This window comes from Scyliorhinus canicula, chromosome 3, assembly GCF_902713615.1.
Source record: "Scyliorhinus canicula chromosome 3, sScyCan1.1, whole genome shotgun sequence".
NCBI classification, from domain to species: Eukaryota; Metazoa; Chordata; class Chondrichthyes; order Carcharhiniformes; family Scyliorhinidae; genus Scyliorhinus; species Scyliorhinus canicula.
In genome coordinates, this window is record NC_052148.1 from 213327364 (window position 1) to 213342715 (window position 15352).

The following is a 15352-nucleotide window of genomic DNA, read 5'->3' on the forward strand; positions in this document are numbered from 1 at the left end:
GACATTGGAGTAAATACCAGAGGAGGTTGCCAGGAACCGATGCTGGAACAGGTTTAATTTCTCTGTAGTAACTGCAGATAAGTTTGGAATGGGTGATCTGTCCAGGTGAATGGAACTGGGCCGGGAGCCAAAGTTTCCGTAGCAATCAATTTGGTAGACCCCTTGGGCTTCTATATTTTGAGACACCATTTTCCACATGTATTCATATTAAAAAACTGAACATTATTTCTCATGTTCTCCAAATTTAAGAACCTTACCCTTTCTCCTACAATCTACAGGTGCAATGGGTCAAGTGCAATCTTCAAATCCAAGCCAGAGACCATCTAACCAACATTTTCACTTGCCTTTGAATGATTAAATTCTGCCATTTTAGGATTGAGTCAGTTTGTGTACAACGATTCATGGGTCATCCCCCCCCCCCCCCCCCCAGAGCATATGTAATTCCAGAATGATCTATTTACAGTGTGAAATTCTTTGTTGTCTAGTCCTATCAACTTTGATCCTTCATTTAGATTATATATTTAAAAGCAGGTTATTTATTAAACACATGTAAATTAATTGTACCTTTGTGGGTGCAATATACACCAATACACCATCATCACTATCTCGCAGAACTTTCTCCATGCAGTAATAGGAGGCATAGGTTTTTCCTGAGGAGGTTGGAGCAACTATCACCGCAGATTCATTGTTGTCCACTGCATCTAGAAGTTCTCGCTGCAATTAATTGGATACAAAAATAACATTAAGAGCATGTATACAATCAGCTCTAAATCATGAATGGCACACATATGGGACCCATGCTCCCAAAAGGGGGATGGATATCAGTACCAGTAAACTCAGGTACATGCTGCATACATTTCCTGATAGCAGTGTGCACCTAACCTTGATAGCACTGGGAGGGGCAAAGCAATGGCTAATTTTCCTTTCTTCCTGCAAGAAAGCACCCATGATCAGGTAATATCAGTGGAGGGATGATGGGAGATAAATTCTAAAACAATGGAAGACCAGATGGCCAGGTTGAAGGTTGGAGGAGTAATTAGAGGTTGGTCTATTCCTCCACTTTTTTCCCCAAATAACAGCACCAAATGGAGTACATCTCATTCAGTAATTCTCAAAATAATTCCCAAACCTTTAAGAATTTCTATCCGTTCTAATGGTGCCTCTCTTCTCCATGATCCTGTAATGTGGTTCCCTATCAGCATGCCACAGAACCTAGAGCACACACTGCAACTCTAACCAGTCCTAACATTGAAAAATGGGTCCTGCCCTGAACCTTCTCAGACAGGGAAATAATCCACAGTGAAATTAAGCAACGCTTCCCCAATCCAGCTCCTGAAAGGAAAGTAATAAAGGATTGCAAACGCTATTTTCCGAGGCAACATTTTATCTCCGATGATTCCTTCTAATCTTTTTCACCGCCACCGAAACTGAACTGGTGTTACTTACGTTTTGAACATTCCTTGTAGATTTTTCTACTTCGTCCCTCTCAGCGAATGCTAGACCTCCACAAAAAGTTGTGAAAGATTTGAAAAACTGACAGCAAGACTTAAAGTAATGCAACAAACTGAAGAGTGTACACATTTGAATTTGGCTTGACTATTCCCCTCAAGCCTATAGCTTCAAAAATTATTGAATCATCTGTATCAATTTAGACTACAACATGGATTTTAAATTGTAACTGGTTAGAGGTCCAATTGTGGTTTGATTTAAACAGCAGCCAACAATATGGTTTATGTTGAAAAGATTAAATGCAATGAATAAGGCATTTGTAAATTTATATAATGATATTTTATAATTACCTGCCATGTGTCTGGTATGAAATGAGTAACTCTGGGATCTGGATCATTCCTTTCATCTCGCAACAAGTAAGGACCCATATATTTCAGCTGGAAACGAGCAGGTTCAACACCAACGGCAAGCATGTTCTCCTTCTTAGGATTTTTAGGACGTGCCTGTTTCTGTTTTGAAAAGCAGTGAGAAGTGTTTTTTAAGTTTGGTAATTAAGCAAATGGTTTAAATTACTATCTGCCACAGTGAATCCTCAACTAAGGAAGGGCATACTTGCCCAAAACAGTGCAATGAAGGTCACAAAACTGGTTTCTGGGATGAGGGAATTGTTCTATGAGGCAAGACTGAGCAGACTAGGTCTACATTTCCCAGAGTTTAGAATGAGATCTGATCTAATTAAAACTTTAAAATTTTAAAGGGCTTGTTATGGTGGCATAATGGTTAGCACTGCTGTTCAGCACCAGGAAGCCAGGTTCAATTCCAGCCTTGGGTAACTGTCTGGAGTTTGCATGTACACCCCTTGTGTGTGTGGGTCTCCTCCCACAGCCCAAAGATGTGCAAATTAAGTGGATTAGCCATGCTGCATTGCCCCTTAGTGACTAAGGAAGGGTCGGCGGGCGAGTGGACCAGGGTAGAGTGCTCTTTAGGAGGGTTGGTGCAGATTTGATGGGCTGAATGGCTCCTTCTGCACTGTAGGGATTCTACGATTCTATGATATGGTAGATGCTGAGAAAATGATTCTCCTGGCTGGGGGAACACGGTCACATTCGCAGAATATGGGGTCAGTCCAAAAATGTCTTCACTCAAAGGATTACGAATTGTGGCTGTTTAGAATTGAGTATAGTCAAGACAAAGGCTGTTAGATTTTTAAGTAATGGGGATCAGTGCGGGCTAATGGAATTGAGGTGGAAGGTCAGCCATGCTCTTGTTGAATGGCACATGTCTTTCTCCAGTTCCCATTTGTTATGCTACAACGTAGCTGTGAAATTCATTAGAGAAATCACTTTCCTCCTTTCAGCCCACCTCGGCTGGGATATAATTTTAAACCTCAACAGCCTCTGGTAATTCACTCAAATGGCCATTCCCAAAACCTCAGCAGTAAGTGGAAGCAGGCACCACAACCACAACTGAGCATTCTTTGATCCTTAGGTGACGTTCAAGTAAGCACACTTGTTGGGCGACGGTCACCGAATACTCAAAAGGAGCAGGAACTCCGATTTTACCTTCCCCTAGCATCTCAGCTGTTGCAGCCAACAGATTAAACACAGAGCAATTGAATCGGGAATCTCTGAATGGTCAGTATTACATCATATAATGGTTTCATCAATAAGGTCATCAAGGCAGCTTTAACACATAAATGCTTTTAAGTACCAAAATGCATGCCTCTTTGGTCAGCTGTTAAAATCAAAATCTGCAGAGTGCAAGCTGTAGATACACAAGCACAATAGTATGTAGTTCTTGATCGAAGGACGCCTCAAATTTTGACTAAAGCTTCAACAATTACAAACTGTGAAGTGTAAAACAACTTAGCCTTTATATAAAATTTACCCCAGTATTGCCAGAAAATATTTGCCACTGTCTTTCTCTCCTTAATCCCCATTATGCGATGTTCTTTTTTTAAAACTTTGTGTTTCTATGCAGGGCTGCAAATTAAACTTTAACATGATTGAAAAAAAAAACAGTTGAGCATTCAGCTTCCTGAATCATGGTTAGGTCCAAACATGAAAAATGTCACAGAAATACAAAGCGAGTGATTCCAAGTTAATTGATTTTAGAGATTGTAAAATAATTTAATTTTACCTGATCAATGTCTGTGATACACTGTGCTAATTTATTAAATCCAAACTCTTTGAGATAACTAGCTATCAGTTTCAGTTGGCTTTTCTCCATCATCTTCTCGTATTTATCCAGAATATTGTGAATTCTTTTCATCACTCGACCTGCTATAAGATTGCTTCGCTTTGAGCTTTCTGAAAAACAAAGTTTAAAATGATCATTTGACTTTTATCTGTCAAATGCTTTTATTCTTCTTGCAGATTTAAAACTCATTTATACATAGGGATAAATGTTATTATTTTGGCAGCCTGGCAGTTTTCCTTAATAAAAATGCACATCAAGAATTGACGTGAACTCTCAAATTGCATAATTTACCTTGAGTTGTACATACATTAATTCCTACATTCAGAGCTACTGGTATGCTTTAGCATGGAACGATTTGTAATGATGCACTTATTCAAGAATTTTGGCATCCAAGAGGTTGCATTGCTAATGAATAGATGAGCAAGGGTGGTCCTAAAGCACGAAATTAGATACATTTGTTCACACAACATTAAACAAGTTAATAAAGGCCCCCATTCCTCGGACACCTTCTCCTTCAAAGGTCTCGCGCCTTATTCTAACCCCTTGGGCTCTCTTTTAAACTCTATTGTCCAACACTCCTCAAAGTCTCACCTCTTTACTTTCCTCTCAGCATATGTTCTGAGCAACCCATTGATTTCAATCCCTATCATAGCTCACCTTGCTTCGCCTCTAAATTATAAAGCACTCCCTCCATAGAAACTCTTCAACCCTTATTCGTAGCTATTCCTTTGACCATACCATCTCACTACATCGGCCATCTCAATCACAGACAGTTTCAATTAAGGGGCACGGTTACAGTCAAGGTCATTCTGATCAATTCCTTATAACCACTTACCTGCTCGAACACAGCCTCCTCTAATGTTTAACTCGTCAAGTCACTTAGAGCTACACTTTTTAATTCTCATCTGTAAAGTCTTTGGTGGTCCAACTTCTGCCATTGTCAATCTGATTACTCCCACGTTCTGACTTGGATGCCCATGACCTGGCAAAATGTTTACTCTCTCCATTCCTGCTCGAGCCCCTGCTACAAGACCCCAACTTCTTTCCTCCAAATTCAAGGGGCACAAATTTGAAAGAACCTGGGTACATAACTGATTCAGCCACCAGATGCTGATTGGGCTACATCACTTCCAGGCTTTGATCACCTTTACAAACCCATTCACTTCTTGAGAACCAGTTTCAAATACTAGGTAACTGCATTGCAAGCCATTTCGTTAAACCCGTTTCCCCTGTCCCTTTAGGCCTCACCTTAAAGTAGGAGGAACTAATGGATTGAAGGTTGAGCCTATCCATTCAACCTCCTCTGCTACATCCATCCTCGTCCCCTTGTCCAACACGCAAAATGTTCCCCAGCATTACCATCCTGCCCACCTTGGAGTTCACATAATTCTCTAGTTTCTTTCCCACCTCCCCTATTGGCCTATCCAACTGGCCCAGTCCCTACTCTCCTAACCACATCCCACTGACCATCTAGTCTCTTCCTGGCACCCATTGTAGCTGATACATAAATAATTAGTGATCCTCAAGCACTATCCACCACCCTTTCAAAGCCAAACATCTTTTTCAAAAAATACCATTGCCTTGCAAACTACAGCCTCATTTTCAGCCTCCACTCTACAAGGTTCTTGAACAACTTACTGCCTCGCCAGATAATGCTTCAGAATCATATTAGCCTCTCGGCAGCCTTTCACATGTTTGGCCTACCATTTTCTCAGAAGGCTCAGCTTCATTGACTGGAACTCTTTACCCATTTGGATCCAATTTTAACTATTTCATCACAGCCATAGCATCACAGCCTTCTCTTTTATCAAATGCAATTCCCTCTGCCTGTCAAAGATCTATCCTCAACTCCGCATCCACCTTCCCCCCACCATGCTATCTCTTGAAGGCTCCAGCCATAATGGGGACACAAAAAACATTCCAGATTAGAAACTGGAAGTACGTATCAAGTACTTGCCCTGGTTAACCTAAAATACCATCAATTGGCAATATCAATCCCAGTGCTAAATGGAAACTGGCACTGGTACCATCTAATATAGGTAATAATCAAATCATATTCCTGAAATATCTGCATTGGCAAGTAGAAGAAAAATGTACATTTCACGAAAATCAGCTTATTCTTTAAACTTAATTTGTCCATTAAGTGTGAAGACAACAAACTTGTTCAGACCTGTCATTTGGCAGTGTTCCACCCAGATTTTAAAGCAGTTTTCAAGCACGTCCATCTCTGCAATCAGCTTCACAGAGTCACCTGAGCATTTCTTCAGAAATTCTTCAAGCTTTTTAATCCCATGGTCAAAGTTTTCCTGAATCATTTTCATGATACTCTTGGATATTAAAGTCCATTGTTCCCTTTGTTTCTGATCTTCCTTCTCTTTCTTTTTCCTTATGTTTTCTTCAGCAATCAGGTCAGCTTTCTTCTTAGGCTTTGAAATAAATGTTAAATAAATATTAGATAATGAAATAAATGTTCAATCCACTTTTAGTTTACCCTACAAGAGGGAACATCAAGGGCAGCACGGTGGCCAAGTGGTTAGCACAGCTGCCTCACGGCGCTGAGGTCCCAGGTTCGATCCCGGCTCTGGGTCACTGTCCGTGTGGAGTTTGCACATTCTCCCCGTGTCTGCGTGGCTTTCGCCCCCACAACCCAAAAATGTGCAGAGTAGGTGGATTGGCCACACTAAATTGCCCCTTAATTGGAAAAAATAATTGGGTAATCTAAATTTATTAAAAAAGAGGGAACATCAACACTCCACACCAAGATTTATATTAGATATGGTAACAGGAAAGTCGCCATAGTCCCAAATGACCATAGTTGCTTTCTCCTTTGAGGGGGAGAGTTGACTGGTGGTGATTTAAACTGAGAATCACCACACCTCAAGCGAGGGGCAAGGTTGAGAAGGCGGGCTTTGATGAATAATTTATCATGTTACAACTAAAAGGAAGTTGTGAATTGCCAGAGAAAATTAGATTCACTGTTGGCCAAAACGGAAGGGCATTTTGCCTTGTACCTCAATAGTACATGAGCATAAATTTAGCGATTCCCTGCTCCCGGCATAACTTCCTACCATTGATACTATGCGAGCAGAGGACCTCGTTGTTCATCCACAATTTTCCATCTAGTGGCCAGAAATCAAGCAAATCATGAATCAAATGCATTAATCACTTCCCAAATATCTAATCAAGCTTTGTGCTCAAAGTAATAAAAACAGACAATAGGGGGAAAACTCAGTGTTTGGCAGTATCTGTGAAGTGAGAAACAGAGTTGACTTTTTCACAGCTGATCTCCCAGAGCTTCTTCCAACATTTTGTTTTTATTTCCAACATCTACAGTATTTTGTGTTTACCGTGCTCAAAGTACTTAACTGTAGAATTTACCTGCCACACCTAAAATAGAACACTTAATGCTCACTAACGCTCCTTGTTAAAAGAAAAAAAAAATATCCATTGGGGCTAATGTGTTTTTTTTAAAATTACTAAATTTGGAATTTGTAAAAAATATTACGAAAGCGATTCCTTAAGCTACAAAACAAAAATATACAAACTGAAATTAAAATGACAAAACATAAAAACTCACAGGTAACTTTTTGCTTTTTCCACTTATGACACTGGACTGTTTTGGTGCTACTGTTGTAGCTCCTTGCACATTGGTAATAATGTTCTTTGTGATATTGCCCTCTAATGTTGATCCGTAGAACCTGTGAAATCGGACAAGCTTCTGGTAGCTTCTGAGCATGCGCTTTCTTACCAGGGGATCATTTGTTTTTTCTCCTGTGCAGACATGAACCCACAAGAATAAAGTCAGAACAGAACATTTTTTGTGAACAGTTTGTTAGGTTAGAATCAATAGGCAGAAACTGCTTTCAACGTAACAAATAAAACACAATTAAGGAAGGGACATTAGACATCCAATGAAAGAAAGCCGCATGTGGCTGCACTGCAGTCTTGAACAGCATATGGCTTTGGCATTTAAAATTGAACACTAAAGAGCCAGATGACCGTGGCAAGTGACATTTTATTTGTGGATTTTATAGGATTAAGGAAACTAAACAAGATTACTTTGCACAAAACTATTAATAAATCTTACCAAAAGTTGATGCTTTGGTCCTTTCATAATCATCAGTGAGTGGCTTATCCAAAGACCAATCCAAAAGTGTTTGGTTTTCAGCAAGTGATGTATCCACAGAACTGTCACTACATTGAAAAAAAATACATTTACATTGTTCCAGATTAAATGGACATACAACACAAACCTAAATTAGATACTTTATAACCTTGTTGAAGTATCACTAATGGTCAAATGTGCAAGTTTGGGCTTAAGGATCAATTTAGAAGTTTCCCACACTATTTCAATCTAAACTTTGTGGTTCCTCAGCTTGCAACGCCAAAAGGTGAAACTAAAATCACCAGAAGCCTATGACACGCATATGTGAATTACAGAATCGAAAAGCCAGATTTAAGTCCCAACTGAAAATTGCTAGATAAGACAAGAATGTTTTATAATAGAACTAGCAGACCAACAATTAGCCAAATTAGTATCCTTACCCAATTCCATCATCTCAACCCTGCTCCAATGCCATCCCCGTCACATGCCTTATCATCTTTCCCATGACACTAACCCATGTGATCTTCCTATATCATTCCCATCCCTCCAATGCATCCCAGACACCCCATGACATTTTCCCTCCCTCCATGCCATCCACCTCATGCTGACCTCATGCATGCCTTATCCCTCCTGGCATGCCCCCATCACCCACCAGTGTCCCCACAAGTCATCCTTTCCATGGCATCACACCCCCGCCACAATCCTTCCACTCCACAGTACCTTTGATGTTGGGCTCCCCATACTTTCTGCTGTTCTTCTCTACCATCACCTGCATCCACCTCCCCCATCACCAATAACTGGTGTGCCTCATACACTCCAGTTTTATGTGTCCCACCCACCTCTGTGTGGGCAAGGCACCAGCCATGAAATGAGCCCACAGACTATTTACTGAGGATAGGCAAAAAATGTGCATCATTATTGTACATTTAAATAGCTCTTACCTGCTTAACATGGGGAAATCCTTTAAAACATCTCCAGCATATTCCTCAACCAAGGGGATGTTTACTGGGGTAAAACCAACGTCAGGAATAACCTCCAATGGAGCTTGAGTAAAACAAAGTGAAAAGAATAATGATACTATCAAATTGTTAGAACTCATTTTTAAAATGCCTAAATCACTTTTTAAAATGTTAATTTTTTATATATTAATGGATTTTGTGTGCAAGTCTTGCTGAAAAAACATTTTATTTCCGTCAAGCCTTCCACAATTTGCAATATCAGTTATGTCTTCATAACATTAAGTACACCAAATTTGGATTCCAGGATAGATGGCACTGTTACTCCCATAACTTTCTAGTTACATCTCCAAGACAGGCAATACCTATGCGATAATTGTGCAACTCACCTCAGAGATACCATAACTCAGCCTTTTGTTCGCTCCCTTGCCACTGTTGCCTAGCACACTTGACTCACCTCAAACCTCTGCTGCAGTAGCTCCTGATGTGAGCTCAAAGCTGCCCCATCACTCTTCTCACCAAATGCTAAAAGTCCAATAAAATCTGTTGCGTATTGTTCAGCACTTTGAAATATTTTGAAGCGGTGAAAGAATGCCTAGACTCAGCCTATTTTCAGCCCAAGAACTTTTTATCAAAGGTTTCCCCAAAACTGATTAAATATGTATTAACTATAATCTATCAAAAAATATGAAACATCTTGCATTTCTGCTCGGGGGAAACACCCTACCACCACATTTTCATTACACATTGTCAACTTTCTCAATCATAAATCCCCAGAGCCCATATTAATGTAACTTGGCCATACTCTAAATACACGTTCCCTGCTGGAGTGAGACTGCAACAGCTCAGTTTTGTCTCTCCCAATTTCTTTGGCTGTCCTGTAAATAAACCCCTCTGCTTCCTAAAATGCTTAAGTTTTGTCATTTAACAATAGAAAACATTAAATCAAGTTTTGTATAAAACCAACGACATTAGTGCATTACTTTAAAATGGGAAATTAATTAAATCTGCATGGCCTGGTTCAATTAGCTCTTCCGCTCAAATCACATTTTATTCAGCGATTAGGCCAGATCTAAACTTCAAACGGAAGCCTATGAAAATGAAGGAGCATTTAAAATGAATATACTCCGTATTGTTTTAAATAATATACATATTTCGATTTGTAAGAGGGAAAATAAACTTCCATAAAGTGCTTTTCAGAGCTCAGGGCACAAAGCATTTCACGACGAATTTTTGATGTGCAGTTATTATTGTAATGCAAGGAAATATGACTGCCAGCAAATAGTGAAATAAAACATTCCTTAAAGTTATGATTTATTTGTCCACCTGCTGAAATTACAAGCAGACAAGTGGAGAAACCCTAATGGAAATCCACTTCCATTGAATGAAGTCAGTCCATAAAAATGGCACATGGTACAGTATTGAGTTTGCTATGTAGGAGTACCGAATATAAAAGATAGTGATGCTCTCAAGTTTGACAAGATGTTAGTGACAGCGCTCTATTATACAAAAGGAATTACATTTGTGGAAAGGAAACAGCCAAAATAAATTAAAGTGATATCAAGAATAAACATTTATTTTGAATAAAGGTTTGAGGTTCGAAGAGTTGTTTCTCTTTTCACAGGAATGGAGACAATTAACGGAATCTAACAAAAGTGTTTTTAATTAGGGATACTGTTGAGGGTGAATAGCAAAAGAGTATTTCCATAAATGGAAAACAAGTAATGAAAGAGCTTTTGTCACAGAATTATCACTGGCAAAGTTTGGAGGAACAGAAGACAACACTCTACGTCCTACGTCCCCCCCCCCGCCCCGGCCATTGGAACATGGATTGCTTTTCCATGAAGTTGCTATAAAGCCAGGGCCGGCTCAAGGCACCGGCAACTCGGGCTGTTGCCCGGGGCGCCATGTGCTAGGGGGCGCCAGACTCGGGTCCCGCGCATGCGCAGTTGGGCCGGCGCCAACCAGCGCATGCGCGGTGGCCGCACTCCCCCAGTGTGGCCGCACTCCCCCAGGGCGGCCCCCCCCCCCCGGTCCGCCCCCCCGCTCGGTCCGCTCCCCCTCGGGTCCGCCCGCCCCGCCCCCCCTCGGGTCCGCCCCGCCCCGCCCTCCCTTCGGGTCCGCCTCCCCCCCCCGCCCTCCCCTCGGCCCCGCCCCCCTCCTCGGGTCCCCCTCGGCCCCGGCCCTCCCCCCCCCGGGTCCCCCTCGCCCCCCCCCCCCCCCGGGTCCCCCTCGGCCCCGGCCCCCCCCCGGGTCCCCCTTGGCCCCCCCCCCCCCCCCCCCCCCCGGGGTCCCCCTCGGCCCCCCCCCCTCTCCTCGCCGCCGCCCCCCCCCCCCCCCCCCCCCCCCCCGGCCCCAAGGGCGCCGAAGTTCAGCTTGCCCGGGGCGCCAGCAACCCTAGGGCCGGCGCTGTATAAAGCAGACAATTTATTATTTAGAAAGGAAATTGATTCAGCATTTGAAAAGAACTACTCTAATGTTCTCCTTCACGCCTCACATCCTTCACTCTCCTACTTATCCAAAATCCTGACACATGCACCGTGTCCTGTACTGAATCTCATTTATCTCCCATCCTGAACAGACTTGCCTGGTTCCATAACCATTGAACACTTTTTTTCTTATCTAGGAATCAGTCATGGCCTTGTTGCACTCCATCTCTGCATCGCTTCCAGCCCTATACCCATCAAGTCCTCAGACTCCATCTTCTAAGTAATTCTACCAGCCCCAACTCACCCATGCATTTAGCCCTACATTAGGAGCTATCTCACAAAAATGTTAGTGTCTAAGAACCTCCTTAATGCGCAGCTCATGATTCTAATCTTGGGTGATCTTTCTTTCCTGATGCAAAGACAAGGGACCATACCTTCGACAGTTACAATTCAATCAAAGTGCAATTTAATTTTTGAAATATTTTCTGGAACAAAAACTTTACTGGAATCAAACCTACCAGTAAATATATTACAAAACATAAAGTAGGTTTAAACTCGATGCGCGGCACGGTCGCACAGTGGTTAGCACTGTTGCTTCACAGCACCAGGGTCCCAGATTTGATTCCCAGCCGGGGTCACTGCCTGTGCGGGGTCTTCCACGTTCACCGTGTCTGCTTGGGTTTACTCCAGGTGCTCCAGTTTCTTCCCACAAATCCCGAAAGATGTGCTTGTTAGGCTTATTGGACATTTTTAATTCTCCCCCAGCATACCTGAACAAGAGCCAGAATGTGGCGACTAGGGGATTTTCACAGTAACGTCATTGCAGTGTAATGCAAGCCTACTTGTGACAATAATAAAGATTATTACCTTCTTTCTGCAGACTGTCATCCTCTTGCACCATAATTTTTGATGTAGCTTGCAAAGGAAAGGCTTCCCCAATGTCGCAATCAGAGGTTAGGCTGGATACAGTGTTCCACAATTGCTTGTAATCATTTTCAATTACTTCTCCCAGAAAACTGGAATCTGTTTAATAGAACAGAAAATGCTCAGCAAGGTAAAATAATGCTATCTTGGTGGTTTAAATATATATGTTATTGGTTTACTCAGTGCATACAAGGTAAGAGAAATTCGATTTTTGATGATGTGCCAATGGGTGTTTGGTTAGGAATATGACAAAATGTTGGCCATTACTAAATTTTAACTGAGTACTTATGTGTTATTTTATTCAGAATATTCACTATATGGGTCGGACTGGTATACTTGGATTTCTTTTATTCTTTCATGAGATGTGGCTGTCGCTGGTTAGGTCAGCATTTGTTGCCCATCCATAATTGCTCTCAAGATGGTAGTGAACTGCCAAGTTGTCAATGTACACAGAGCAGTTAGAAAGGGAATTCTTGGATTTTTAACCCATCAACAGTGATAGAATAAGCAATATACTCCTGAGTCTGGTTGATTTATGGCCTGGAAGGGTTCAGGTGGTGGTGTTGTCATGCACCTGCTGCCCTCGTCCATCTAATGCCAGGGGCTGGTTTAGCACAGTGGGCTAAACAACTGGCTTGTACTGTAGAACAAGGTCAGCAGTGCGGGTTCAATTCCCGTACCGACCTCCCCGAACAGGCGCCGGAATGTGGCGACTAGCGGCTTTTCACAGTAACTTAATTGAAACCTACTTATGACAATAAGTGGTTATTGTACGCTTAGAACCGCCATTGATAAAAGCTTGATGAGTTGCTATATTTATACACATCTAACTCTCAGAATATTAAACAGAATAGACTGCAAGTAGGCTGTGGACAATCTGGCTCATAAGAGGATTCAACTTTCCTCACTCCTTTTTGTGATCACAAAAATGTGTTATGGGCCAGGGTTTAGAGAACCCCAAAGTGTATCATGGAGTTCACCTGACCCACAACTTTTAATAGATTGTGGTATGGGGAGCACACGGCCCACTCTACAGGTTTACTACAGCAGAAATGGAAAAGTATTTTTTAAAGCAACCATTAATTCAAATACAACCCCCAAAGAATACAACACTAAGTAATCCGTAAGCTGTCTATTTAACATCCAGAAGACTTAAAAAACACCTTTTAACAGAAGCACATCAGATTAAAGTCACTACTGTTATTAGTTTTAAATCACCAGGATCGATTTAGAGTCTTTAGGTTACAGAGAGACTCGAATACACCTTCTGGCTGTGAGTGCAGCTATCCAACTCTGAAAACGAAACTAAAACACACCCTGCAGCAAACAGCCTAAAATGAAAGTAAAAAGCGGTCAGACAGCCCAGCTCCACCCACTCTGACATCACTGCAGTAGTAAACACCCATTTCTTAAAGGTACTCTCACTACAGATATTTATATACACACCCATTTATTTATTTTTTGTTAATTCAAAGGCTTTAATTACCAGAGAACCAGACAGCTGCCGAGAAGTGTGCTAACTGCACGCTGCCCAATAAACGTAACCTTATATACAGCTTCCTGGGGGCGAAGCCAGAGGTGGAGTCTCCCAGCTCTCCAAGCCCGGTCTTAAAGGGGCCATCGCATTAAAGGTAAGGTACAGCTATACAGTTACCATTCATCAAATTCACCCCGTTTAAAAAAAACGCATAGTCCGTCGGGGGTGAAGTGGAATTACAAGTTCAGTCTTTTGTGTGGTCTGATTGTCCGTGTTGACCATCTCAGCTCCAGTGGTGGTGCCGTGGATAAGGTCGTCCTCGGTGGTGGTATATCCGGGAGCACAGTTGTCTGAGCCTTTGCCCGCGTTGGAGCGGGGGGACACTGTCGGGGTAGACAGCCGGTGCGGGGTGGGGAGCGTCGGTAGAAGGGGGTGCATCGGTGGGAGAGTCAGTGGGTGCCAGGTCTCGCAGGGAAACGGTGTCCTGCCTGCCGTCGGGGTGCTCGACGTAGGCGTATTGAGGTCTTGCATGTAGCAGTTGGACCCTCCCGACTAGCGGATCTGTCTGATGGCTCCTCACGTGTCTCCGGAGTAGAACTGGTCCCGGAGTCGTCAGCCAACGTTGAAGCGAGACCCCAGAGGTGGACTTCCGGGGGAAGACAAACAAAAGGTTGTGAGGGGTCTCGTTCATGGCTGTACAGAGGAGCGACCTAATGGAATGTAGGGCATCGGGTAGGTACTCCTGCCAGCGGGCGATTGGGAGACTTCTTGACCTTAGGGCTAGAAGGACAGCCTCCCAAACTGTCGCATTCTCCCTCTCCACATGCCCGTTTCCCCGCGGGTTATAGCTCGTCGTTCTGCTCGAGGCGATACCCTTGCTGAGCATGCATCGACGCAGCTCATCGCTCATGAACGATGTACCCCAGTCGCTGTGGATATAAGCGGGGAAACCAAACAGTGTGAAGTTGCTGTGCAGTGCCTTGATTACGGAGGCCAAGGTCATATCGGGGCAGGGGACAGTGAAGGGGAAGCGGGAGAACTCATCGATAACGGTGAGGAAATAAATGTTGTGGTTGGTGGACGGGAGGGGCCCTTTGAAGTCCACGCTTAGTCGCTCAAAGGGCCCAGAGGCCTTTATCAGGTGGGCCCTGTCTGGTCCATAGAAGTGCGGTTTGCACTCCGCACAGATCTGGCATGCCTTGGTCATGGCCTTGACCTCCTCGGTGGAGTAAGGTAGGTTGCGGGACTTGAAATGGGCAGGCCGGGTGACCCACGGGTGGCAGAGGTCATCGTGGATGGCTCTCAGGCGGTCTTTTTGCACATTGGCACACGTGCCGCAGGACAGGGCACCTGGGGACTCGTTGAGCTTCCCCGGACGATATGTAATATCGTACGTATAGGTGGAGAGCTCTATCCTCCACCTCAAAATTTGATCATTCTTTATTTTGCCCCGTTGTGCGTTATCAAACATAAAGGCAATCGACCGTTGGTTGGTGGCGAGGGTGAACCTCCTACCGGCTAGGTAGTGCCTCCAGTACCGCACGGCCTCCACTATGGCTTGTGCCTCCTTCGCGACTGCAGAGTGCTGAATTTCCGAGGCGGTGAGGGCTCGGGAGAAGAACGCTACTGGTCTGCCTGCCTGGTTGAGGGTAGCAGCCAGAGTGACGTCTGATGCGTCGCTTTCTACCTGGAAGGGAATGGTTTCGTCCACCGTGTGCATGGCGGCCTTGATGATATCGGCCTTGATACGGCTGAAGGCCGACTTGGCCTCAGCCGTCAGGGGAAAGACCGTGGTTTTAATGAGTGGTCGGGC

The 15352-nt window shown here is 43.4% G+C and overlaps 1 protein-coding gene across 1 annotated transcript in view; it reads right to left on the minus strand.

The window, feature by feature from the left end:
- Nucleotides 1-15352, minus strand: part of LOC119963277 (probable ATP-dependent RNA helicase DDX60) — a 90849-nt gene that overhangs the window by 59019 nt on the left and 16478 nt on the right. The window contains 8 exon segments of the mRNA XM_038792134.1: nt 565-714; nt 1800-1958; nt 3589-3758; nt 5819-6074; nt 7226-7419; nt 7736-7842; nt 8695-8797; nt 12006-12161. Of these exon segments, the coding sequence (XP_038648062.1) occupies nt 565-714; nt 1800-1958; nt 3589-3758; nt 5819-6074; nt 7226-7419; nt 7736-7842; nt 8695-8797; nt 12006-12161 (1295 nt within the window).